The sequence below is a fragment of the Atheta coriaria genome, unplaced genomic scaffold, assembly GCF_025399875.1.
Source record: "Atheta coriaria isolate IRGN ID8LTWV9N9 unplaced genomic scaffold, Caltech_Dcor_3.1 hic_scaffold_6_pilon, whole genome shotgun sequence".
NCBI lineage: Eukaryota > Metazoa > Arthropoda > Insecta > Coleoptera > Staphylinidae > Dalotia > Dalotia coriaria.
In genome coordinates this window covers 8,509,831-8,536,721 of record NW_027045448.1, presented here as the reverse complement: position 1 = coordinate 8,536,721, position 26,891 = coordinate 8,509,831, and the positions used below count along the sequence as shown (strand labels likewise).

The 26,891-nt window shown below is 33.8% G+C and overlaps 3 protein-coding genes across 8 annotated transcripts; 1 reads left to right on the top strand and 2 right to left on the bottom strand.

Annotated features, from left to right (window-relative positions):
* Positions 1-1,074: 1,074 nt before the first annotated feature.
* Dmtn (transmembrane and coiled-coil domain 2 protein Dmtn) lies at positions 1,075-21,419 on the bottom strand. 5 transcript variants are annotated; one of them, XM_065305619.1, is made up of 11 exons: positions 13,464-14,217; positions 10,300-10,516; positions 5,077-5,428; positions 4,792-5,017; positions 4,570-4,697; positions 3,799-4,033; positions 3,570-3,735; positions 3,332-3,508; positions 3,093-3,274; positions 2,599-2,713; positions 2,227-2,368 (listed from the first exon to the last, which is right to left on the bottom strand). In XM_065305619.1, exons 1-10 carry the CDS (start codon positions 13,490-13,492, stop codon positions 2,602-2,604), a joined length of 1,824 nt encoding a protein of 607 aa, XP_065161691.1. In that variant the 5' UTR covers positions 13,493-14,217; the 3' UTR covers positions 2,227-2,368; positions 2,599-2,601. The 5 variants fall into 5 exon arrangements, with proteins under 5 accessions (XP_065161692.1, XP_065161689.1, XP_065161690.1 ...); XM_065305620.1 differs by lacking the exons at positions 2,599-2,713; positions 13,464-14,217 and adding an exon at positions 20,635-21,419 and having other exon boundaries at positions 1,075-2,368; XM_065305617.1 differs by lacking the exon at positions 2,599-2,713 and having other exon boundaries at positions 1,075-2,368; positions 13,464-14,215.
* Positions 21,420-21,639: 220 nt separating this feature from the next.
* On the top strand, positions 21,640-24,876 carry Hgsnat (Heparan-alpha-glucosaminide N-acetyltransferase). Its single transcript, XM_065305625.1, has 8 exons — positions 21,640-22,485; positions 22,552-22,801; positions 22,876-23,041; positions 23,366-23,573; positions 23,631-23,905; positions 23,963-24,129; positions 24,189-24,375; positions 24,428-24,876. Exons 1-8 carry the CDS (start codon positions 22,336-22,338, stop codon positions 24,732-24,734), a joined length of 1,710 nt encoding a protein of 569 aa, XP_065161697.1. The 5' UTR covers positions 21,640-22,335; the 3' UTR covers positions 24,735-24,876.
* LOC135794372 (probable pyruvate dehydrogenase E1 component subunit alpha, mitochondrial) lies at positions 24,732-26,704 on the bottom strand. Of its 2 annotated transcripts, XM_065305626.1 has the most exons (6): positions 26,414-26,704; positions 26,265-26,318; positions 26,141-26,206; positions 25,344-26,089; positions 25,136-25,280; positions 24,732-25,078 (listed from the first exon to the last, which is right to left on the bottom strand). In XM_065305626.1, the coding sequence occupies exons 1-6, from the start codon at positions 26,462-26,464 to the stop codon at positions 24,893-24,895; spliced, it is 1,248 nt and encodes a 415-aa protein (XP_065161698.1). In that variant the 5' UTR covers positions 26,465-26,704; the 3' UTR covers positions 24,732-24,892. The 2 variants fall into 2 exon arrangements, with proteins under 2 accessions (XP_065161698.1, XP_065161699.1); XM_065305627.1 differs by lacking the exon at positions 26,265-26,318.
* Between the last annotated feature and the right edge of the window lie 187 nt (positions 26,705-26,891).

Here is a 26,891-nt window from a genome sequence, read left to right as displayed (position 1 = left end):
AAAAGAAGTATGTTACATTGTTCACAATCAAGTTTTTCATATTCATAAACCTTCTAGAATTTAGTCCTGGAGTATCGAGGGGTGAAATATAACAAATTCACTAATAAAGCGTTTTTGTAAGACTTTTTGAGTTCAATCAATTTTTGGATACCTGTAATTGACTTTCTTTTTAAATTGGTGTAGTCATTAACACTTATCAGATGATACTCTTTTGTACTACTCGCATAATGTTCAACTGTTACTTGATAAACATGAATAAATAGAAGTTAGAGTAATTTGACTGATAGTATTACAAGAGTTAGGCGTTTGTTTTCTTTATCATGTCTACTTTCTAATGTACACAATACCAAAAGCCTTTCGTTACAATCACACCGTTAGTTAATGTATTTATAAGCATTATTATTGATCTATTGTATTCTCAACAATACACGTCTTTATAGTTTTCATATTTATAGTTATTGTTACACATGTAGCAATTGTTACAGAAAGTCATTGGTCAACAATGTTTGTGGGTTTGCGCCTAACGTCTGCAACAAATGTACATTATTGTTCACCTTATTATTATGTAATAAGTTGTGGTTTTCCTGCAGTCTTACTTTCATTATTTTAGTTCGCTTATATATTGTTACTATATAAACATTTATCGTCATGTGCTCATGTGCTCGTTTAAGATTGGTTGCGAGTAGTGTTTCTGATGTCATTGCGCAGAGAAAAGGACAATTTTAAAAGGGTTGAATTGATATGATTGATGTAATCTAATTTCAATGTATCTGTTAAAGTTGAAGTTGTTTCATCATATTTTGGCAAAAAGTTGTTTGTTAGTTGTGGAAGTGAATAGTAATTACTATTTTCTCATTCATATAAAATTCATGGAATTAATTTTTTGCGATTTTTGGACCCACGCTTTTGAATTTAGTATTTATTACAATTCCATTTTGCGCTTCTTGTTCTTTTCATCATGTTTGTTTTAACAAGGTAATGTTCTTGAAAACAGAATTTTGATTTTCGTATTTTGAGCAAATAATGTGTCTTGATTGTTGAAATCATAACAAAAGGAGAAAAAAAGTGTGAAACTAAAAATTGAAAACTTTATTTACAATAATAAAAATATAAACTAAGTACTAAAAAAAATACACAATAATTTATATTAATACAATTGCAATCAATAAGTTCTCAAAATCATAATTTATTTTCAGTGTAAATAAAAATAAATATTTTACCAAAAAAAAAAAGAGACTTGTTGATTAAAATCTCGTTTCAATTTTCGCATGGAAAATTCATTTGGTTATGCCTGGTATATAATTTTTTACTTACAATAGGAATTTCACTAGTTGTATCGTATTTTTGTCATATTATGCTCACATGCAATGGTTTCTATAAAATAACTTTACCCATGATAAGTACCACTGAACAAAACAGATTATACTAAACCAACTAAACTTTGAAATGCTTCCATAATGAGTATTGTTCAGATTTATCAATAAATTTAGACTTGATTCCCAGCATTGTTAACAGCACCGATCATAGCAAGAAATTGTTTGAATTGTGACACAAATATTAGTTGAATGTACTGCACAAACAAAAAATCACAAACCTTCGACATTGGTTCCATCATTTTTACACTTATTGACACGATGTTCTCAAAACAGAACTTCTAAGAATAACATGGATGTTTCTGCTCTTCGGGTAAACAATTGGAATCAATTATTGGCGCATCACTGAAATAAAATAAATAAAACTTATTGTACGTCAATTAAAATGTTTAATTGAAATACAAATATACAGCAGTAATAGCTGTCTTTCCTGTAAATATCGTATCTCTTTTATGTTCATGTGTCTATTTCGATAAATAAACGATAAATCACGAATAAGCGTCGCGTTTTCGATTCGCTTTGACTTGTTTTCAATAGACATTATAAAATGATATGACTTAATATAAATTTACATTTCTAATGCAAAAATAAGATGGTGTAGCGCAACGTGACGATGCCTTTCATGATGAATAAGTTTCAATATAAATATAACCCTATGTATCAAATTAAATACTACATATTAAAATAATAGTAAAACAGAGAGACTGAAAAGAGAGATGTAGAGTCGATTTTTTGTCTTTGCATAGTATTAAACTTAAAATTACTTTCAGGGGTTTGTTGTTGTTGAGTGGCATTTGGCTGAGTAACGTTCGCCTTCCTCACTGCTTCTAGTTAATTGTTATTATTTGAGGGACAACGGTAAATGCTATTTGACTGGATCCAGCATGTCTTTGAGTCGCTTCATTACGTGCGATCCAATGTCGGCCACTTCCGGCCACTGCCTCAACACGAAGATGCCAATAAAAACAATACTCATTGTCGTCAAAATTCTCACTCTAAAACAAAACAATCACATTAATGACACACCCAATCGCCGGATGCATAAATTAATTAAGATGATTATGAGATGCACAGAAAAACAACAACAAAGCTGTAATAAAAACAATAATAGTCGGTCTAGGTGTATTAGGCAAACATCATGATATCGCACACCTGTTTTAGTATTGAATATATACAAATACATGTATAAATATATTGGAGTAAAAAGATCAAGAAAAACATTTACCCGTCATGTTTTCGAAAATGTCCTTGCTACAATGGACGATCTCGTCGTGCCCAAATTAATTTTATCTCTCGTCGCTCGCACAACCTCGGTCACCGTTACCGTCCTATAGCGATCGCTGTTTTGTGTGTGTGGCGCAAGGTTCACGTTCACGACATGTGACAAACGGCATACGGGATGAGAAAAGGCACGTGTTCGCAATGATGGAACAAATAAGACAAAAAAGATTGTGATTAGCAAAACAAAACACAGTAATAATGCGACAAAAACAATAACAATGGTAAATATTCAGAAGTGCAAGACAACGACTTTCACGACCATGATAAATTGATCACTCATTGGAATGAAAATTGCTGAGAAAAACCTAGACCGACTTATAATGATGCATTGCATGCGCGAGTATTGTATTGTCGCTAAAATTAGCAGCGCACACAATTCATTTGAGATTCTTTTGTTCGGAAACTCATTGAACAGTAATATAATGACGGTAGAGTTACCTCGTACGTAGGAATGGCATGATGATGCCGGCACCCGTCGCCACCAACAATAGCACGACCTGCAGCACGGTGAGCAGCACGTTTATCAATTTGACGGCGAATGCACGCGCATTCGAGTTGTCCAGTCCCTCGAGCGTCACGTACTGCTGCTGCTGGAGCGCTTGATGTTCCATTTTTTGTATCTGCAACATAACAATAACCTTAGAAAGGCAGACATAGAATAGAATCAGTGGCCGTACTTTTGTCTGACAGTGTTCGAGAATCTCGTGAATATCTCGCAATCTTTCCTCGCTTTGGTATTGCACTTTTTCTTCCATGTCCGCCATTGCTTGTTTCAGATTCTCCACTTCGTTCTGATGCAGTTCAGTCAGGTCGTTGATTTGCTCTTCAAGTCTTTCTGTTTTGAAACGCTCCTCCTGGAATTTAATAATTACACGTTGAAATATTTTCTTTCTGCGAATGCAGCAATTGTCTTACTTGTAAAGATGAGCTAAGGAACTGTATGTCGTGTTGCAAATTGCTACTACTGTCTACTTTCTTTCTGAGTATGGCTACCTCCTCCTGAACGGTTACTAATTGTTTATACATTGCATTGCATTTAACGTCTTGAGTCGATCCGGCTTCTTGAGCCCTTCCATGGTATCTATAAAGAATAAAAACAAAAAGTCACATATTGCTCAATGTAAAAAAAGTACAATAAATTTACCTTTCGATGCTTTCACTAGTTACACTACTACATTCACTTGCTTCCTCACTCGGAAACTTTTGCGGGACACTTTGTCCCATAGAAGTATTCGAATTGGCCGAATGCAACGTCGCGGGGAGTGTTGCCGAGCCACTGTGATGATGATGGTGATGCGATTTCTCGCCCTGATCACTGCCAGCGCCGCCATTTGTCCCACTGCCCTCAGATCCAGTCGTGCCCGGCCCTATGTACCACGCTACGAATATTAATCGAGATGGTTACGTTAGCATGCGAGGTGCAAATGTGAATCATGCCATCGTAGTAAGGTGCATGTTGACATTGTGCCACCACTAGTGGGTTAAAACTCACATTTTCAGCGTCACAAAAACATCTTTAAACTGACGCAAATAAATTATGGGAAAGCACAACAAACATGCATCCACTCTTAGTAGAAAAAACATCTTATATAAAATCTCTGCATCGTGTAAAAAGCTTCTACACGCCGTGAATAAAAACAAAATCAAATAAAGCCAATATGAATCATAATTTTCAAAACACATTGACTACCTTCCACTTCAATCGCAATCACTGATAGTAGACCGGAGTTGAATTAAAGTTAAAAGATTTGAAAGGTAAACCAATTCAAAGGAAACCATCGCGGTAATGCAAGATTAGACAGATTAAAAGAAACATATGTATGAGTTAAAAGACAAAATTAATCGGAACCTTAATAGATATTGTTAAATATTTAGTAAAACAAACAAACGCACACGAAAAGAAATAGATACTCACTTGACAGTTGGCTAATATTATCCGCGCTGCCAAATTTGTTCTTGATTAGATGAGCGAATTCCCGTGGCTTGGACATGACGGAGCCGCCAAAACCACTAATTCCGTCCCGTATGTTGCCGCCAACATTCCTGGAAACACCGCAATATTCGATTAGCTTATCGGCATGCGAACGTGCCGCGTTATCAGCGCGCGGTTAATTAATTATATTGGTGTGCCACTCACTTGAGCCCCTGCCCCATGTCGCGTAGTACTTCCCGTGGCGGACGATGCGGTACCACACCGTGCGTTTCCAACTCGTGCAATCGCTTCTGATAGTTGTCGAGTTTCTTCTGTAGCTGCGATATTACCTGCGCGCTTTTCTGGTTCTTCTTCTCAAAGACAGCCTTAATACGTTGCACTTGTTGCTTGTCAGCGTTCGTAACTAATTTGAGATACTCACTGACATTATCTAAAAACAGAAGAAATAAATTTAATTTTTCTGTTAATTTTAGATTAAATATATCTTACCATCTCTTAGTTTTTGCTCAGTACGTATTAAATCCCTAACTCTAATTATTTTATTTCCTAAATGTTCAATTGTAGCATTTGTTCGGGTGTTGCCGGCGGCACCGCCGCCCATAGCGTCGGCTTCATCTTCTGGCTTGACATGCTCGGAGCTGCCGTTGGAGATGAACGACGACGGGTAGGCGAGATCGGACGTGTCGGCCGCCTCTAGCTGCGCGCTGGAGTCGTCCAGATTGTGCGAATCGTCCATGTCAGCGACGATGCGAGACACGGTGGTGCTAGAGGTGGGCGCGCCGGGCGACCGATGTCGATGGTGATGATGCCAACGCGATTGCGTGTGACCTACCCCATCGGACTAAAACAGAAATTATACTTCAAACACACATCCGATGCAATTAAAATTCTATCGATTGAATTATTGAAATGTATATTCATCTATGCATAAAACAAAGTCGCGTTAGTTACAACATTTATAAGTCAAGAACGGTTTGATAGATTTTGATGATTTAGGATTTGTTGGATTCGTCTTGGTCCCGAATAGCAGAATAACTATTAAAATATCAAAAATTATTACTAAAGGACTGTTAAATAAAGGATTTAAACTTGCATGGAGATTCAATTATAGTTATAGCTAAATAATTTAATCCGAAATTATGTTAAAGGGCATAATGTAGCAATTTTCATTACTTTAAAATAAAATTACAAATCTTATTGATGAAATCGGCGCATACTAAGTCTTGAACAAGAAAGTAAAAAACTAATTACATTTTCACTAAAACCTACGAAGACGAAGTCGCGAGTATAAGCTAGTCTATGATTAAAACGAAGCAAGTCCCAATTCTAACATTTCGACCAGATGAGAAATCAGTATCTGTAATTAGTTTTGAACGCAAATAGTCGTACTTGTCGAGGAGTGAACACGCATTGAATAACTTCCTCACGTTCAAGGCTAAGGTAAACAAATACGTTAATATAAACACGACTTAAATTAACTCACAGGATGTTATTAGAAAAATATACAATATCCAAAGGCATAAAATTGCATTATTCCGTAAACGTATACATGTGTCGCTTTCTTTGCCAAAATATTCTTGATTATATCACGGCACACAAAAATAATCACACGCTCCGCACAACTTCAAACATATACACCTTATTCTCTTGACGCAAAGAAAGCCGACTTTGTTTTTAAACATAATCGCACTATTTTTAGATATAATTCAAATAAAACGAAAATCCGTTTCATATTTGTTTATCGCTACCATACATCAGAAAAAAAAGAATAGAGAGCGTGTCTGTAAGTACAGTTATAATAACGAATTTCAAACGCAATGTACGTATATTTCCGGTGTTTTCCAATTTTTGCCGGCTCGATGCTATTTTCTAACTTACCACCGTCAAATAGTTCGGACGAAGCATGTCGAAAATTCACACTTCATTAAAGCATCGCGCACTTTATCACCTCGCACAACATTCTGAGTGGCATCATCATGAAACGCGCAACTTATTGATTTAGATATTCATAACTACTTTAAATGGATAGCAAATTATAATTAATAATCCTTCACATCATGCTGTGCGACCTAACTAACTAACTAACAATCGGATTATTCCATAATGTTATAGCGCTGCTCATCAGCAGCATAGATAATCACAATGAACCAGCAACAATAGATTTATTGTGCATATATTGCAATGAGACAACAAACGAGCAGAGTAGCTTCTCTTCGAACGCGCCGATATCGAGCGAGCGTCGAACGCAAACTATTAATGAATCGAGAAGAAATGAATACCGCAGTTGTGTGTCACTCGATTCCAATATTGAGATATTCAATACGCTGGTCAAGAATGGAAATTATAGATACTACATTATACAGGGTCATGAAAAATTAATTGAAAATCTAATTTAAGTATCAATAAATATTTAAACATTCATTTATCTTATTGAAGATTTAATTATATAAAAACACAAAAATTTAATTTAATCCTACCTGAACGCGAATATTAAGGAAGGAAAATTATGTCGAGCCAAGGTTATCGAGGCATCTTATTATTATTTTATCATGAGAACCGATACAATCGCCGCTACGAGGAATATGATAATAATTTATTTACACATCGAACAAAAATCATCCATTCTTAAACGTAGGCAACTAAAAATACATTAAACACAACACCTAGCATATTGAACTGTCTTTACAGCTACTCATAAAAACTGGACAAAGAATTATTTTTAAATAAATAAAGATGCATTGTTCTATACGACAAGTGTATTAGCTGGTTATCCAACTGCGCACATATACAATGTACATACTTTTATTTTAATTGCATAGTAACTATTTATGCTGCACACTGGCTGATTGTCAGCGCAGTGCTGTGATGAGTAAGTTTAGGTTTTGCAACACCATTATGCACATCGTTATCCTTAAAACCGTCGTTTTGGCATGTATAAACTTGAAAAATGAAGTGTCGTGTGCGTTAGCTCGCTCGTGCCTGATGTTTTCGTCTGGCAGGCGTGCGAGAGGTCCGTTTGATCATTAACCATGAACTAAATTACATTTTTGGCGCATACCTTTGCTTGTACATTTCGTTATTCGTTTCCATTGTGGGTAAACATGCGTGCGCAAAATTTTGTTAATTCTGAGATATAAATAATCAAAATATAGATTAAAATAAACCTGATTTTTATGTAATAACTAGTTAACCGGGCAAACGTTGTTTTGCCATATAAATTATTTCAAGTTTCTAGATAAATTTTAGTGTAGACAAAAAGTAACTTACTTATTATAAAAAATAGGGGTTGGTGATAAGAAACCAAAAATTTAGGGTTGTATGTATATTTTAATGCCACATTAAAAAAATAAAAACAAAAAATTTCGACCAAAATTTAAAAAAAATTAAGGGTGAACAACCCTTATCACTAAGAGATATGAAGTTACCGATTCTCAGACCTACTGAATACGCATATAAAAATTTTCTTTGAGCGGGATGAAAAATGATTAAATTACTAAAATGGCTATAAAGAAATAGGGGTTGGTGATAAAAAACTAAAAATTTAGGGTTGTATGTATTTTTTAATTCCACATTATAAAAAAAAATAAAAACAAAAGAATTTGTCCAAAAATTTAAAAAAAAGTTAAGGGTGAACAACCCTTATCACTTAGGGGTATGAAAAATAGATGTTAGCCGATTCTCAGACCTACTGAATACGCATATAAAATTTGGTAAAAATCGGTAAAGCCGTTTCGGAGGAGTATGGAAACAAACACTGTGACACGCAAATTTTATATATATAGATTAATTGCGTTTCTAAATTTATCAGACACGATGTGTCTTCGTGTAAATTGTCTTCAAATAAACAAACTGTCACTAAAATGAGTGCCTTATCGCGTATTTATTAAGATAACAAATAGTTCAATGGAAGGTTCATTAGCGCGTGTAGATTCAACGCAATATGATAACATGTCGTCGCAGTCAGTCTCTATTCAAATTGCTCAGGATAAAATTAATGGATTCAAACACGAGCCTAATGATAAGCAATGAATGTAAAAGTCGATGTAACATTTGAAAGCATGTAAATATTTTATATTTCGCATCACACATCAATCACATCATAAAATTCCTAAAATTAGCTGCGGCGATAATGATATACGATAAGAATTCTGCGTTTCAGTAATTTGAACAATCTTGAAAGAGCGTCATGTCATGACCTATCAAATCGCCTTTGACTTCACTACGATATCAATAAACCAGCATCGCATCAGCATGATAAGTTGTAAAATTACGTACACGGAATTTATTCGTATCTTTGTAGAGCAAACAAAAATGTGAAATAAATCAATATATTCATTATATCCGTCCTAATTTTGCATTCATTGGCGTAAAATATAAATAAATATCAAATAATTAATTATCTATTAAATGTTTTGGAAATTAATTGATTGTTGCCAAATGAATAATCAAATAATATTTAATAAATTGATCATTATTTACGTATTTTCGCAGAAAATTAAATCATTTTTGCAATTATCACTAAATGTGTTGCTATAGCAACAGTTCTATTATTTCAATCTGAACCCAAACAAAAAAATGTTATTTTTATTCATAAATTTAATCATAATTAATATAAAAAAACACCGCAATGCGTACGAATAAATAATTAAAAATACCTTCAATAAAATGTGAAATAAAAATAAAAGCACGAAAAATTATTACCCGCTTTACCTTAAATACTGTTTAATTCCTTTGGGGGGTTTTGAACTAAGGTCAAGAATAAATTAACCTATCACGCAATTTTTGACGAATACAAATGTATTTCTATACCCATGTACGTTTCAGCTCGCACCGCACATCTGGCATTCCTGATATAAATAGAAGACTAATTTACAGAAATAATTTGATTTGATTCTACAAGATCGATAAAGACATTAAAGCACTACGTATATAAGATACGAGTATTCCACATCTAAGGAAAGACGGGAATATTAAATTTCGCACCTAAAATTAAATTCAACAGATTTTTGCTTCGGGATCATTTTCAAGCCTTCTTGAAGAACTCTTAAACTCACTCGAGTGTATGAGCAAGCGCGATTAATTTTCCTTTCATTAATCAAACTGTTAACAGCTTTCCTTTTTCCATCAATTTACCCACACGCCTCGAGCAATAAATACTAATTAAGTTTTTATCGATCTGTTTCACATGTAGGCATGTTGGTTTTGTGTGTTGGGTGTTAACCGATTTCCTTACAATCACAAATCTTTTGAAATCATACATAAGCAAATGAAATCATTACTTTTTTATGATGGAAAGGAAATTTCAACAGTTCTATTAACTTTTCGGAGAAAAGTAATGATTTTACGCACGTATATCATCTACACTTCATAGCGAAACTATCAAAAACAATTTCAATTCAATTTCGTCACGTGACAATTCATTTCCTTGAATATTTCGCACCAAAAACATCACTTCCCTTTTAGTTACACCTATTTTTGGCTACCATATCATGCTTAGAGTATATATTTGGAAGAAGTGTAATTTTCACAAAATAGGGTTGAAAATACACGAAACAAAAAACGCAGTGAAATACTTTAGGAAGTTCCTAACCATATACCCCTATATATAGAACGTAAAAACGGAAACCAGACGCCTTGGGGTAGTGTTGCGCAGGATTAATGTTCGGAGGATTATATTTAGGTTCGGTGACATATGTGCGCTGAGTAATATACCTTATTGCTGTCGGCCGATCCGTGACTCAACGATTTCGTATGATGTGGCTGATGAGGCTGTTGTGGCTGTTGCTGCGAGGGTTGGTGGTCGGCAGGACGTTCGCTTCGTTCCGATCGGTCAGTGGCGCGCATCCGGCAAGGCGATGTGCTCCTGCTGGACGCCTTGCTGTTGGATTGTTGCTGCCCCGACACGTGCAAGCTATCCATACTACCCAATCTAAAACCAATAATTCTAATAATAATTACAGCAATTCATAACGAAAAAACATAATTCTTAAAGCAAGTTAAAAACTCAGCTGTTTCATTGTTTTTAAAATAAATAAAAGACGCAATATTCGTATTTCGTGTTTAATTCGCCAAAATTGATCAACTTGAGCGTGTCGCTATTTTGAAACAAGCTCGAATTAAGCTTCAAGTAAAGCAAGTGAACATTTAAGCGTGCAGGCGGTGAGTAATCGGTTCATTAGCACCCATTCATAAACAAATTACATTTCACATCGTTTAATAAATTCATGTTTGTCGCAGACGTAAGCCGCAATTACGTTATTATCCGTGGCTTCGACAGAGTATATTTTATCAACTGCAGCCAACAACATTTATAATAATATAACTCAAAATATACTTCCAGACTGTTAAATAAATAAATATTAATTTCAAAAGTCTAGCAGTGAAAAGTTGGATAAATAAATTTTATAAATATCCAAACAATTTTGCAACAAATACAATTTGCATTTTTAATGTACATGATTCAGAGTATTCAAGCATTAATCAGCCGGTATTATTTCAGGAAGTAATCGTGACACACCACTGTATAATGTGTGATCTTGTGTCAATTGAAAATCAAAACAAATTGTTAAAACTTATAAGCAATTTGCTTATTAGCAGCTTGTACAGCATTTAATATGCAAGTTAATTTTCCTGTAGATTCAAGAAAATGATTGTATAACTCTTTTGTGATTTGCTTGCTTGTTGAAATAAAATATGCAAATAAATTACGATAAATATTTATTGAGTGCGTCACGTAAAGTGTTCAAGTACACATCCACATTTTTTTCAGCGAGTGAAATATTATTTATTATCTACACTACTAAAATAATAGCAGTTAATATTTCACAAAAGATAAATTAACACTAAAATATCCTCTACTGACCAAACAGTAAAATTTTATTTTTATTCCAATGCTATTTTTTAAATTTCACTGCTGATTCAAATAAAACACTAAAATATTCCTAGCACAACAAAACCAACAAAATTTCACTTTTCACTTTGACGATTTTTAAATGGATATTTCCTGTAAATACAACTCCTAATTAATAAAACTGCCAATGCAGTAACTACACTATATCAAGAATAAGAAAGTGAACTTACAACTCAATGAACAAAATTCACGATTCGCTTGTGACACCTAACCGGAAAGTGTCTTTTTTGGAATGTTATGCTCGATTGGTTACACACCAACGAAACCGACCAGTTATGTGCATAAATCAACAAACTATGCAAATAACCGTAAGTTATTCAACCATATCGAATTCGCCATTTGTAGTCATACGAATATATTGCTAATAAATACATAATAAACAGTAAATCAACGCAATTTTTAAACTATAAACGAGTGCATTCAACTTGTTCGCAACTACGAGCACTATATTGATAACATTCACAATCTACTAAAGTAATATCTAAATAATATTACAAACATTCGTTAAAATCGTGTCGTGCCGTCTTATAAACCTCATTAATATAATAACTTAGGACTAAAGTACACGACATTCATCAGCACGCACGATGTAGGATGTGGGCATTCGAGATAAAACAAAAATTCAAAACATTCGAAAATAATTTATGAAATATTCTTCGCTGATAAAACCGAAATTATCAACAAAAATTAAGTGTACAGTGCAGAGTTCAAAGTTCATGGTAATAATCTTCGATGACTAGTGTAGACGTATTTTATTGATACCTATACTTTCGTTTCGAGTTAATTTTGCATGAAAACAAAAGTGAAACTTTATTGTATCCAAAAATTAAACGCTTTGCACCTTTCTACACTATTTCAACAACAGAATATCCAAATATCAAGTATGGGAATGTTTAAGCGGCATGAAAATAATCCATGGTTGAAATTACAAAAAAAGAATTGAATATTAAATGAATACGCAAGTAAACGGACCATAACATTGCAACAAATGCAAATTTATTATAACAATTCTATTATCAAACTTCACCGGGCCCGGGATGCAATTAAATATTTAAATATAATATTTCTACAACATTGTAAGCATAAAATTTGTTTCGAAATTCATAAATTTAAAGTTTATTTTGTAAGCAACTGACCAAATTTCAGTTGCACGTGTATAATTAACACGGTTTTATATAACACACATCGCACTGAAACATTGTTTAAAAACGATTGAAACAAAACATAAATTACGTGCGAATCCTGCGAAACTAGAACAAAGATTTCAACATGATGTCATGATTACCAAATAAATAAGGTAACTGAAATCCATAAGTGCGAGAAATGTTTTTGAAACAAAAACCTTAAATTTATAAACTGAGTTGAGTGACTCAGTGTGTAAGGAATTGTTTGCAGGCCCGTTAAAATTGTACAAGTGCGCTAACTTAACATTTCGCTCCAAATACATAAATAATACGATGGCAATTGTAATTGTTGCCCTGTCATGTTAAAATATAGATTAGTAGACTCTCAATGTTATATGGAGTGTTAAATGCAAATAACTTCAAAACTATTGGTGAAAAACTTTTAAAAATCGACACATGGATTGAAAACTAAATTCAACATCTATCTGATAAAGAATATTTCATATTTTATAATTATACGCAAAGTTATAAACAATTAAAGTTGAATTTTCTTTAAAAAATCATAAAATTGCAAGAAAAAGGTAATAAAAAGATTAATTTTATTATTACTATTCAAAATATAACTGCACCAAAGACTTTTATTTATTTTTAATAGAATAAAAGTAACAAACAGTAAAATCTTAACTGTTGAAACCCGCGCCCGCTATCTATGAAGCAATAAAATAAAATAAAAACTCATTGAAGGCTTAAAAAGAAGAGTAAATCTACAGTACTTTTACTCATTGCCCATTGTATGAATAACAACATAAAATCCTTAGAATATTTATTTGACTCTCACTTACGCAAATAAATTCAACAGAGTGAACTGCATCCTAACGTTTCGATTCACAATTCCACAATGCCACAATTCACTAGATATTATGTTATTCTCCAAGAGCTGCAAACCGGCTCTATTCGTTGCGCGATGATGTGGTAATTTTCGTTTTAATTAACTGTTTTATAAAACGTGTGGAATAACAGATTGTGCAAAATATTTAAAGGCGCACCAGTGAAGACACACTCCGCACAGTTATTGTGGTTCATTGTTGCTAAAGATGATTTCGTTTGTGCTTTGGTGGCAGCGCGTAATGTGATCTGCTCGGGCAGACAGCGGCCAAGCGACTGCGATTACGGACAACCGAATGTTATATTATATTACATTGAATTACACCGAAAACACAACGCGTATCAAGCGAACACAGGCGCAATACTGATACCACAAAAATAAATCAACAACGATTCGTACACGAAGAGCAAGCAATTTTTATCTAACCACTGAAATAAAATCACAAGTTTCGTATTTCTGTATTCCTTCACGTTTTTTGAGTCACAAGATACAAGATTGCACTTTGCACACTTGAATTCATAGATGTATGACTAGAGTTAAAACACACACATGACTTATGCGTTATTCCAATTCAGATAGATGTGAACAATTGTGTTTAAATCACTACTACGCCAACTCGAAACCCTTTGTTCTCACGTTGTTGTATTTTTATCACACAAGAAGTCATAGCCGTCGTCGTCAGCAGCAGAGGGAGTGCCACCGCTCGTTGGCGCACTCGCGGCGCGACTGACTCGAAAGTGTGCGTTAAGTTAAGTAAGCGAGGCGTCGTCGGCGGTGCTACCTCTAGTCTAGCGCAGATCCTCTAGCAAGAGTTAGAGCCAAGCCCACGGGGTATGGTGAATTGAAATATAGTTACTTACTATTAACGCAGTTGAACGAGCATGGCAGGAAAGTAAAAGCGAGGCATAAACGATGCATGCGTAAGATAATGACATAAACACAATGCAATACAAAAGGACTTTATGATAAGATAATCGTTGGTTAAATCAAGGAAACAAAGAGAGTTTAAATTTAAAAGTTAAACATCAAATGCGTTTGTGGTTCGATTTATTTTGCAAATATTTATCTGTTGAATGTGTTTCTATTACACTCTGTTTACTACGAACTGACTGCGTACTTCAAAAATAGCCCGATTCGAGTTTAGGTAGGAAAAAGAAGTAGTCATGTATGAGTCACGTTTCGTGAAGGTTTACAAGTTCATGTTCCTGCATGAAGATCGAATAGATTCCCTCCAACTAAACTTCTGAACACTTTCGAAATGCTTATCGTACATCAGTTTCAATTGTCAACATAATAAACGACAGTTTAAAGTTAAAAATCTAAATAAAGACTGAAGGTAGCTAGATGATGATAAAATTAATTCTTGTACAAATAAAATTAGTTTTTTTATTAAACAACATTATTTTCCTTGACATTTTCTTGTCGTTTTATGAGAAAATAATTGATTTACCATTACTGCTATAGGAAACAATAATGTTAACAAGAAAAATAGTGTAAAACCTTCCTAGAGTGAAATAATAAAGTAAATATTTGAATTTAAGGCTGGAAATAATAAGGTAATTGAAAATCTATCTTCTGGATTATTTAAAATATTACCAATTCGTGATTAATCTTGAATTAATCCAGAACACAGAGAAGAAAAATTGTAAGACATTTCTTTTATTGTCAATAACAAATTACCGCTTAAATATGAATCATCTTAAAAAATAAAGATTTCATTTGAACCTGAATAGGGTAACCACTTGGCACAAACATAAACACTTCCTACTAAGCATGATACAAGTCGCTTTCCACGAAAATCTATTTAAAAATTGAATTCGCTCAGGTTCCAACTACAACTTTCTTTGTCACAAAAGATGACGATAACGTGCACTACTATAAAGGTAGGTGTATGCTTATCGTGGACACTTAAGGTATTTACTACCTGATATTTTACGTTGCTTATGACTTTTCCTCAACGCGCAGCGTCGATGTTTCCGGTAAACGATAAACATTTTCGATACACATGGTTTTAGGCTTGTTTAAATGTCATTGACTTCTAGTTTTAGTATAAACAAGCAAAATAGTTTTCGGTTAAGTGGGAAGTGCAAAATTAATCAACAGATATGTACTAATGAGTATTTGACAAACGATATATTACGAGTCTTTAAATAAAATTTTAATTAGAAAAATGTCACAAATTTAAGTATTTGCGATTGAAAAAAAATGGGCAAAGATTAAAAATTTCACTTTTTAGCACTTTTAGTCACGTTTTTTGACCTTTTACTATTGGAAATAGTATTATTTTATATTTTTATCTGATAGAGAATTTTCCAATCTTTCATAATCAGCAATTCGTTGGTTCGTATCTCTTTTAGTTTCAAAGATAGTAATTATCGAAAATCCTCGAAAAAAATTATCAAGCACCCCCCCCCCCCCCCCCTTGGCAATTTTTTTCTTAAGGATTAAAATTTCATCTTACAGATTTCCGTTTTAACTATCCTATGTTATAGAGAATAGTCCTAGATTAAGATGCTGCGATCAGATCCTAATTATCTCTTTTAGTTTACGAGATATTCGCGATTGAATAAAATGGGCAAAAATTGAAAAATGTCACTTTTTAGCACTTTCAGTCATAGTATTATTTAGAAATAGTATTATTTTATATTTTTATCTGATAGAGAATTTTTCGATCTTCCATGATCTACAATTTTCTGGTTGCTATTTCTTTTTGTTTGGATTTTAACTAAAAATCTCTATCAGCAAACATTTTTACGGTAAAATTAAATCTACAATTGCTTAAGCAAAAAATAAAAACCAGCAAATGTACAACTTAATTTATCATTTAGACAACAAATCTAACACACATGTAAATAATTAAACCAACCCAAGGTGAATACCTCAAAAATAATAAAATGACAGTAAACAATAGAATTATTAAAATAACAATTACCTTTAATTACATTAAATGCCATTCACAACTGCAAACATCTTTATAATAATGTACAAGTAAATTTATTTATTGTCTTTTCTTATTGACCTGTTTTAAAACAATGTAGCAGGATGCCCAAAACTTACATTGTTTAAAAAAAAATAAGTACCAAAATAGCAAAGAAAGTATCATTTCTTCAAATTGAAGAAACAAACATTTTTCTTTGTCTTTTTAATACCTAAATACTAAAATTATGCAAAATTTGCCCATTGTCCAATAAATTTTACACAATGTCATAACCCAACTACCACGCCCAGAAAAAAAAATTAACCTATCATGATAACAAACCACATGTTTTCATAATACTCAAATATCAAACCGTGTTATTTTCGTTCCAGGCAGTACCAGTTTCCAATTCGTCACACATACAATTAGAAATAAAAACATACCTACGAAATAGTACTGAATAAATAATGCACTTAGTAATGATTTAAACATCATTAGCGCAATTTCTTCAATGTTAACCTCTAAGGTCCTGACCACTACAAGCATCCATTAACTGGTTAAACTGGTTTAACCGCTCAATTTATTAATAACTCAATTTCGATGGCGCGCGCGCACGCATTGATTCATTCAATCGACGCGGGCCCAATACGCCCCGCAGACGTCGTAATTTATTGTAATCCACTCCACGCCATTTCGTTAAACGCTATCAAACATTTGTGATTAGCACACTTTCAAGTACCTAAACAGTTGCGATTCAATTTCAAGGTGACACGTCATAGTTAATCAAATATTATGCTGCGCGAAACGGCGAGTGCGTAGCGACACACGCTGGTAGCCTTGTTTTATGGCCAAATACGGATGAGTCACATCGAATATGTCACAAATTGTGGTTTAAATTATGTTACTGAGCTATGATTGTGTTGCGGCGCAGTAGAAAATTACAATGTGTGCTAAAACTAAAGCTATAACAATCGATAAAGAGATGATTATTAATTAGTCCAAGGTGATATTAAATTTTTGCTCAATTTTTGCAAAATATTAAATTATTTCATTATTGTGAGATTGTCATGAATAAAACATTTAACTTGCATGTAAACGACTACTTTACATGCAATTCAATAAATATTACGTCAAATTATTCGCTTTTAATGGTTAAATAACTAGTAGAAGTAATAATTCCAACGATATAATAATAAATATTAGTTCAATGTTCTCAATTACACCAATAAGACTAAATTATAACACAAAATTGTAATCTCTCTAGCAATTAATAAAATTTTTATATAAGACAGCTTTATAAGTCACAATATTCTTGGTTTAAGTTTATAAAAACAAAGTTATGTCACTTTAGGAGTAGAGTATGTAGATGTGTAATAATTGACCATCATAAGAAGTGTGAGTTACGTAATGAACGTGTTAGAAACACTCCTAGTGCAAAGTAAGTTAATGAATAAAAAATGTACGTGATGATTAATTGCAATAAAATCCTTGGGAGGCAATTTCCAAGTAAACCGATTGAAGTAAAGTCTAAAAGTTGAGTAAAACTGTTGTATTCAAAATACTCACTCACTTACCATACTCGTAAAATAGCTTTATGTGTAAACTGAGAATAAATTTCGCTATAATTTACTTAATACTTACTTAGATGACACTCGTAGAATAAATACGGTTGCGTAAGTATTTTTTCTAGCTGCACAATAATTAGTATTGTGTTATATAAACAATAATTATTCTCAGAAAATATACTAAGTAGTAATAAAGTTAGATTTTCACATATCTACCTACATAATTTCATAAATATTAAATACTTAAATAAAAGTAGAATAACATAATAACTCATGCGATTTTTTAAGGAAAATCATTGACCTCGCAATAAACAAATTAATGTCATAGAAGAATAAGAAAAAGCAATATGTATCCAATCGAGATTATCAGGTTACTTTCACGTGTGCACAATCACATCGACATCAATGTTACTTTTACTCCTTATGTTACACACTGCATCAAAACCGATTCGTCATCATTGTAAATTAACCTTAATTGTTGATAGAAATTACTTTAAAGTGTTCATGTAATTAACTTGTTCAAATTTCACTGCAAACAAAAAGATTTAATAATAAAATCAATTTTGAAAATATTAGCAGATTACAGACTAAATATAGAATGGAAAATAATTTGCGATAACGCCTACTGTCACCTGATAAATATAAAAACAAAAATTTACTGCTGAGACATTAAAAATGATAAATTTTCATTTCATGAAATTATCTAAAACAAACTCGTGCAGTTTTGTTATGACTAACGTCACCTATTGAATCAGCCTAATCAGATTACAAGGTTGTGCAATTATAATACAACATCTAATCGTCAAATCGATCAAGTCATCACATGTGATAAAACAAAATTCATAAATTTCCCAGGCGACGACACAACACGTGCACATAGAAAGTGCAAACTCATTTGTAAACTTCCAAACGCATAAAATCAAGGTATTTCAAGTCAGTGTCAGTCTAGGAGTGTTAAATAAATATTCGTAGCACACACTATATACGCCAGCAGCCAGCGATTAAATCATTATTCCAGTTCGCCGTGCGCCCGATGCGCATCACAGGAAGATCCGAATTATTTTTATATTCAAACGTGCCGCAACACGATCAGCATTAGCATTGGCGATATTTTCATACACGATACAACTCCAGCGCGCGATGATTAGTTTATTATTATAGCAAACAAACAAACACACACACACATAGAAAACGCGTAGAGTGAGAGTAGTGATTCGTGTAGCTCGCCCTACATTGTTGAAACTTCAAACTCTATGTATGCAAATGTTATATATGTGCATAAAACAAACAATAGCGTTATGTATCTAGCATGGAATGACTATGACAATCGCAGTTTTACGCCCTAATGTTCAGTTTCGTTTCAATATCTGTGTTTATAAAGTGGACTTTGCTTTCTGTCAACATTCATCCAGCAGCAGATTAATGATTTATGTACGCATGTTGGCTGAGAGCGATTGAGAAGATTAACCAAAGCGAAGCGAGTGTCATCGTGTGTATTGTATTTAAAATTAAATCACACGACTGTCGCCAGTCATCTCTAGCGATGGCCGGTTCAACCAATGATAGTTCAAGGAAAATGAAAGCCGCGAACACAACCAGCTCAGAAGGGCAAATAAAACATTTGTGTTTAGATTCGAGAGGTGTGGACATTACCTCAAGTTTTGTTTTAACAAATATTGACTTTACTAGACAAATAAAAGTTGTTTGAGGTGTTAATAATCAAAAATTCACAAAAATCAAGTCATGTTAGTTACAGCATTAATAACTCAAGAACGGTGGAACAGATTTTGATTATTTATGATTTTTTGTATTCATCTCCGCACCGAATTGCAGAATAACTATTAAAATATCAAAAATTGTTATTTAAAGGGTATTAAATAAGGGATGAAAATTAGTATTTATAGCTGAATAATTGAGCATTTCTCATATCTTAAGAATTGGATAAGAAAGTAAAAATTAATTATTTCTACATAAAAACTAAAGGGACGAAACCCCGGGCAAAAGTTCAAAACAAAAAATAACTAAATTTTCTTTTCACTGAACTTAATCTTGGTAATACATAAATACCTATTCTTCTCGATTTGCACTTATAATAACATGATCCATATTAAGCGAAACTCCAATAAACAATTTAAAATAACGAGCCGCCGTAAATAAGCAAGTTGATAAGAAAATCATACAAAAAATAATCTGGAAATTTTCAACCGTTGTATTCCGACACAATTTCCATTAAATTATCATTTTTTCTGGTTTTCAGGGTCACAATTAGCTAAATTTTAGCCAAATTTAAGTTCCTGATAGATTTTTTTAACTACATATAAAAGTAGCTTACACAAATTAAAAATAAAACATGTTAACCATCAAAAAAGAAATACATACATCCTTGATTCGACACTAAACAATGCCAGATTCAAGATTTAATTATAGACGATACCGAATATTACAACTTCCATTCGTTGATGTTTTCAAATTCGATTTCGACCGCTAATTGTACAATGTAAATATTTACAACCAAGATGTATACAGTCATATATATAAAACAAAATCGAAAACCTAAAACCGGAATCGCTCCGAATGCCAAAACCCAAAGTCTTTTGTTACTTTGGTCTCGCGTATCATGAAATAAAACACTGATGCCCACTTACCAAAGTTATGCTGGTTTGGGTTCGTACATTCCTCGATGATTCTAGTGTCGATTTCACCCAAAAGAAGTCCCCTGACGTAACGATGACCACACTGAATCCCGGCCAAAAAAATTAAATCCCAACTTCGCACACAATAAGCACGATATTTTGACACGGGGTCGACAACTCACACACCAGCATACACTTTCTGTTATAATATTATACACCGCTTTACTGTATGTAGTTCTTTAGTAACCTGGAGGTTGGTTCTCTTTGTACTCGCACAATTAATCTCTGGTATCGGTTTCTTTAGTTCTGCACGTTCTTCGCGGATTACCGGTGTTTTTTGCCTTGCCGATTAGTCGGCCGCCGCGGCTATTGCCCGCATCTCCGAAGCGTTTCAGTTACTTGCTCTTCGTGAGGTGGTCGTAGCGGTCGGAAGCTGAGCGTGATGAACGGCTTCTCCGTCGTCCGGACGCCTCGCTCACTCGACGCAAAGCGCACTGCGGTCGCGGCGTCGCCTGCACATAATACCACACTCACAGCGCGCCGATGCACACACCGATCAGCAGTTCGCGATGCCGATGCCCGTGCGCTCTCAGCATAACAACAATGTTGAGTAAATAAAAGTGTCACGCATTGTTGCTGCGGTGCGGCTCGCCGTCGGCCTCGTTCCGGATGGCGGGGGGGAGCGTTATTTGTTTTTACTTCAAAGGAAATTCGGTGGCCGCACGGCGTAATGATAGATACCGTTCATACGGAGCGACGGCTTGCGCCTTGCGCTGGGTAAGGTAGTGTTTCACTGTGTCAAATCACCAGTGTTGCCAATGTCAAATGGGTGGGGAATTGTTTCAAGTTATTTTGGTTCAAAATGTATCAAAACCACTGATATTTTACTGTATTACTTACTTTGCAATCATTTATAACTAAAATAAATTGATTACCAACTAAAACATCTTTTAAATATTAAATATTCCGTATTTTTAGTATGAAATAGAAATTTTGTCGAAAATATTCGGGAATTGGGCATCCTAGCGCCACCTGGTGGTCAACTTATGTACTAACCAGATAACCCACCGAATTCAAAATAAGTAGGCTTCGAGTGCCATCAACTTTCCAGTTTAACGCTTCTGCACAAGCAAAAGAAAAGAAAAACATCAAGATAACTGCGAGAAAGTTTACGCTCAACATGAAATTATTATAAATCTACGACTGATTGACCTAAATAAATTCATTTCAAGCCACATCAGTGCATTTGCATGTATCTTTTGTTTTCATAAATACGTAATTCTATACTAAAGGAATGAAGTAGTGCAACTAGTGGGCGGGCAACTAGTGAACGATCAAGGTAAACAGAAATAATAACACTCATTTACAACTATGTTTAACTCCCGTTCGGCGATATCAGAATGTTATAAACTCAACAGGTTCGTGTGTTATTCACTTCATTATTGATATTGACTTCAGTTTAGAGAGATAGTGACGACCTGCTGGACGTGCGATAAGATAAAACAGACAGCATCCTGAATAAATTCCATTTGTGTTCCATTATCACTTGGAGTGTGATTGATTTCATTAGTGTGAACGGGTTTTTAATCTTGATTTAATGCTTACTTGACAATGATATGGATTTACTATTAAAGTGAAAACAATTTGCAAATATTTTATTATTTAATTGAAGTCATTGGCTGTAAAACACAACAGTAAAATATATTTTTTAAAATGGGAAATTCCTGGATTGAAGATTATGGAGACAGATATTTCATGGATTATGATATGGAAGCATTAAAACGTGATCAGTGTTATTTAAGTATTGAAAATAAAGATTACGAAAAACTATATTTGTATTCAAAATACGATGATTGTGTCAAGGTAAGCAGAAAACATGTTAAATATTTGCAATATTTATTTATTCACATGTCTTTGTGTGGTTTTTAGTGTCCATTCACTTTTAATGAAATTATATTTAAAAATCTACCAAAAACTTTAATTTTGGATACAAAATTTCCAAAACATTATCGATTTCTAACGAAAAATGTAAAATTCTCACCGGAAAACTTATATTCTGATGTTGTTGGACCAATAACGTTTGGTTATGATTATGCAGAGTTTGGATTTTATAAAGCATCGTTTAACAACAATACATACGATTTTACAACTTTGAAACAACCGGTTGACATTTATTTGCGTAAGAATAATTAGCAAAATAATGAATTCTTAATTTGTTTTCTGTTTTAACTGACGCAATACTTATAATTTTAGCTATGCTGACCGTTTTTCTTATCTACTTATGTCTGTTTTCTTTAATTCCAATCGGAAGGTTCTTGTGGAAACATTTGAAATTTGAGCGTTTGGATTTGCCGTTTATACCTAAAGATAAAAACAAGAGTAATGCGAAACGAGTTCAATCGCTTGACACATTTAGAGGGTAAGTCAAGTATTTATTTATATTTTTGTAGCCCAGAAATCAAATCAGTAATTAAATAATATTTACAACAATATCAATATGTTGAGTGACTCAGAAAACACCTGTACAGGAAGTCGCTAGTACGAGAGGAAAATGTAAATGTAAAACCATTCATTCTGAACTATGCGATAAATATAAAAATTATGGTTGTTTTATAAAATTATGCAGTTGTATAATCGTCTAATACATAATTACTTGTTTAATTTAATTGCTTTTGTTTGGAAGTCGCTTCATAAACACGTAAATTTTTTATTTATTATATACGTAATCTTTTTTTGTTATCAGGTTGAGTATTGTATTGATGATTTTTGTTAATTATGGTCACGGCGGTTATGCGTTTCTGGAGCACGCGGTTTGGAACGGAATCTATGTTGGTGACTTAGTTTTTCCATCATTTCTATGGATAATGGGAGTTTGTATACCAATTTCGGTCAAGTCACACTTTAACAAAGAACATGCGCGTCGTTCGGACGCCATTAAAAATGTCACTAAGGTACAGCTAAATTATTTTTGAATCTACTCATTAAAAATATTGTAATTTGATTTTCAGAGGTCAATAAAACTATTTGCGTTAGGATTATTCCTAGGCGGTGGACCATACTTAAACACAATAAGAATATTTGGCGTTTTGCAACGTTTTGCCATCTCTTATTTTGTGGTAGCATCCGTAAACATTTTAGCACATCAAAATATAAATGAACTTAAAAACTCTCAACGACATATCCTGGATCTCATAAAACTTAAACTGCAATGGATTATTATGTTGATTATTGTCCTAGTACATTGCTTACTAACATTTTGTTTGAAAGTACCAAATTGCCCAACGTAAGATTAATTGAAAACACGTCCCTCTGAGCGTTTCATTTACTTTTTACCTTTTAGTGGTTACTTAGGTCCTGGAGGATTGCATGATGACCAGAAATATAGTAAATGTACTGGTGGTGCAGCAGGTTACATTGATGAAGTGATTCTTGGTAAACATATCTATCAGTACGCATATATTACTCAAATCTATAAATCAAAACCATTTGATCCTGAAGGCATCTTGGGTAAAAACTTGCAAAACTTTTGTTAAGCATAATCTTGATTAACAAGCGATTCTGTTTAGGATGCCTTACAACAATTTTTCATGTTTTCCTTGGCGTTCAAGCAGGAACCATCATTGTTTTATACAAAAGTCATAGTCAAAGACTAACCAGATGGATAATTTGGGGACTAATCACTGGTGCAATTGGTGCAGCTTTGTGTGGATTCTCAAGGGATGATGGTGTTATCCCAATGAACAAAAATCTTTGGTAAATACATAAACAAATCATTGATTCTTATGTAAATCATCTTACTTTTTAGGTCATTGTCGTTCGTGTTGGTCACATCATGTTTCGCATACATTTTATTCTCACTTTGCTACATAATTATTGACGTATTGAAAATATGGACCGGGAAACCATTTCTCTTCGCTGGAATGAACGCCATTCTGATGTATGTCGGCCACAATATGACTTACGGCAACTATTTCCCGATTCATTGGTATCTTTCGGCCAAAGAAGCTGAAGCAACGCATTTTATAACATTACTTGAAAACGTCTGGGCTACATCGTTTTGGGTACTCGTATCTTACTATTTAATGAAAATTAAATATTTCTGGACGCTGTAGTGTATAAACTTTTTAATTCTCTATAAATAATAACAATTCATAATGATTTTATACACTTTGCATAACAACATGGTTCACAATCAGCTGTCTTAAATCGCCTAGATGTAAATGCATGATAATAAAGCAAGTTTTCGGGATTCAATGTCTGTTAATATGTATTACTTATTAACAGCTGCGCCAATCCTTGTGTGACTGAGTGCATTGAAGTTAGTCACGTTGCGGATTGGTCCAGCAACGTTTTCGCAGTAAATGTCGGCAGTTAACTCGTTCGACGGGATTTCTTTGTCACCCTTTGCGCGCTTCGTCGCTTCATCAACAGCTACACGGATTTCCATTTCAATTTTCTACATAAATACATAAATTAATAATATACAAAGAAACATATGAGATATTAATATTACCTTGAGTTCTTCAGCAGTTGCAAGACTTGCAGACAGTAATTTTTCTTTGAAAGATGTAATCGGATCTCTAGTTTGACGCACTTCTTGGATTTCATCACGTGTACGATAACTTGTGCCAGGATCGGACATGGAATGTCCTGAATATCTATATAAAAAATATAGATTAAAGTAAAAAAATATAATTATTACTTAAAATATAATAATTTACCTGTATGTAGCAGTTTCGAGTACAATAGGTCCTTTCCCACTTGTGCAATGATTCACAGAGAAACGAGCTGCTTCCCTAACTGCCAAAACATCCATACCATCCACCCAAATTCCAGGAATATAATCACCTCTGGAATAGAATGATGTGCTAGCTGATGATCTATCAGCACTGGTGCCCATTCCATATCCATTGTTTTCGCATACGAAAATGCACGGAATATTCCACAACTTGGCAATATTGTAGGCCTCAAAGACTTGTCCTTGATTAGATGCTCCATCACCATACAATGCAACACACACTCCATCAATTCCTTGATATTTTAACCCTAATGCAATGCCCACACCCAAAGGTACTTGTGCTCCAACAATACCATTTCCACCATAAAAATTATCACAATACATGTGCATAGATCCTCCTTTGCCTTTAGCACAACCACTCTCTCTTCCTGTAAGTTCAGAAAGGACTTCAACAATGGAAGCACCCATAAGATGTGTCCAACCATGTGCTCTGTAGGCTGTAATCACACAGTCAGTTGGTCTAAGTGCTGCCTTAATTCCAACTGCAACTGCTTCTTGTCCAGAATACAGATGACAAAAACCCCTGATGATTTTCTCTTTGTACAAGTTGCCAGCTGATGTCTCCATCCTCCTAATGGTGTGCATTTGTTTGTACATTGCAAGGGCATCATCTCTATTGAGAGTTGCTTTTGTGGAGGGACCTTCATCAAGTTTATGTAATCTAAATGGCTAAAACCAACCTATTTAATGTCACACTTGATAATGTATGTTTACACTCACTTTTGTTTCAAAGTTTGCTTCAGTGGCATAATTGTTCTTGTTCACATTCAACAAACCAAGTGCCTTCTGCAAAAACGAAGAACAAAATCATTAAAGACACACAACAGTGAATGTGTGTATTTACTTTAAAATCAAATGTAATTGGACACTTTCCAGCCACTTTATCACCGAGGCATTGCTTGAAATTGTTAGCAAAATTGCATTTAGTACCACACGCAACGTATTGCTTTTACTATACATTTTCATATGCAATTATGTTCTATGGCCACTTACTTGTGTTGAGGCAACACGTTTGCACAGGTGCTTGGCGTAGTTGGGCAGCATTGTGATTTAGTAAATATTGAGCTGAGGTGTGATGGAAATGTTGGCAAAAGAGTGCAGAAACAATCCGTGTTATTCAAGAGGTCATTTGCTTTGCCCTTGCCGAATCGGCTGCTTCGACTGATCACCGAGTGACTCGAGTGACAAAATTACGACTAAATGAAAACCGCGTAGTGCTTATCCACCAATACGACTAATACACTTGCTAGACCTCGTGCGACGTGTGCGTGTATCGTGTACACTGCGTGGTCGGCTCTGTAGGTGTAAAATACTATGTAGTTGTGGTAGATAAATAAGTGAGCATGCAAAATGAATGGTCACGTTTTGAAATTATCATTATAAATCTATATTATAACACGAATATTGTTTGCGTTTGAAGTATTGCACATATATAATTAAGGAATATAGTTTAAGAAATAAATTTTATGTT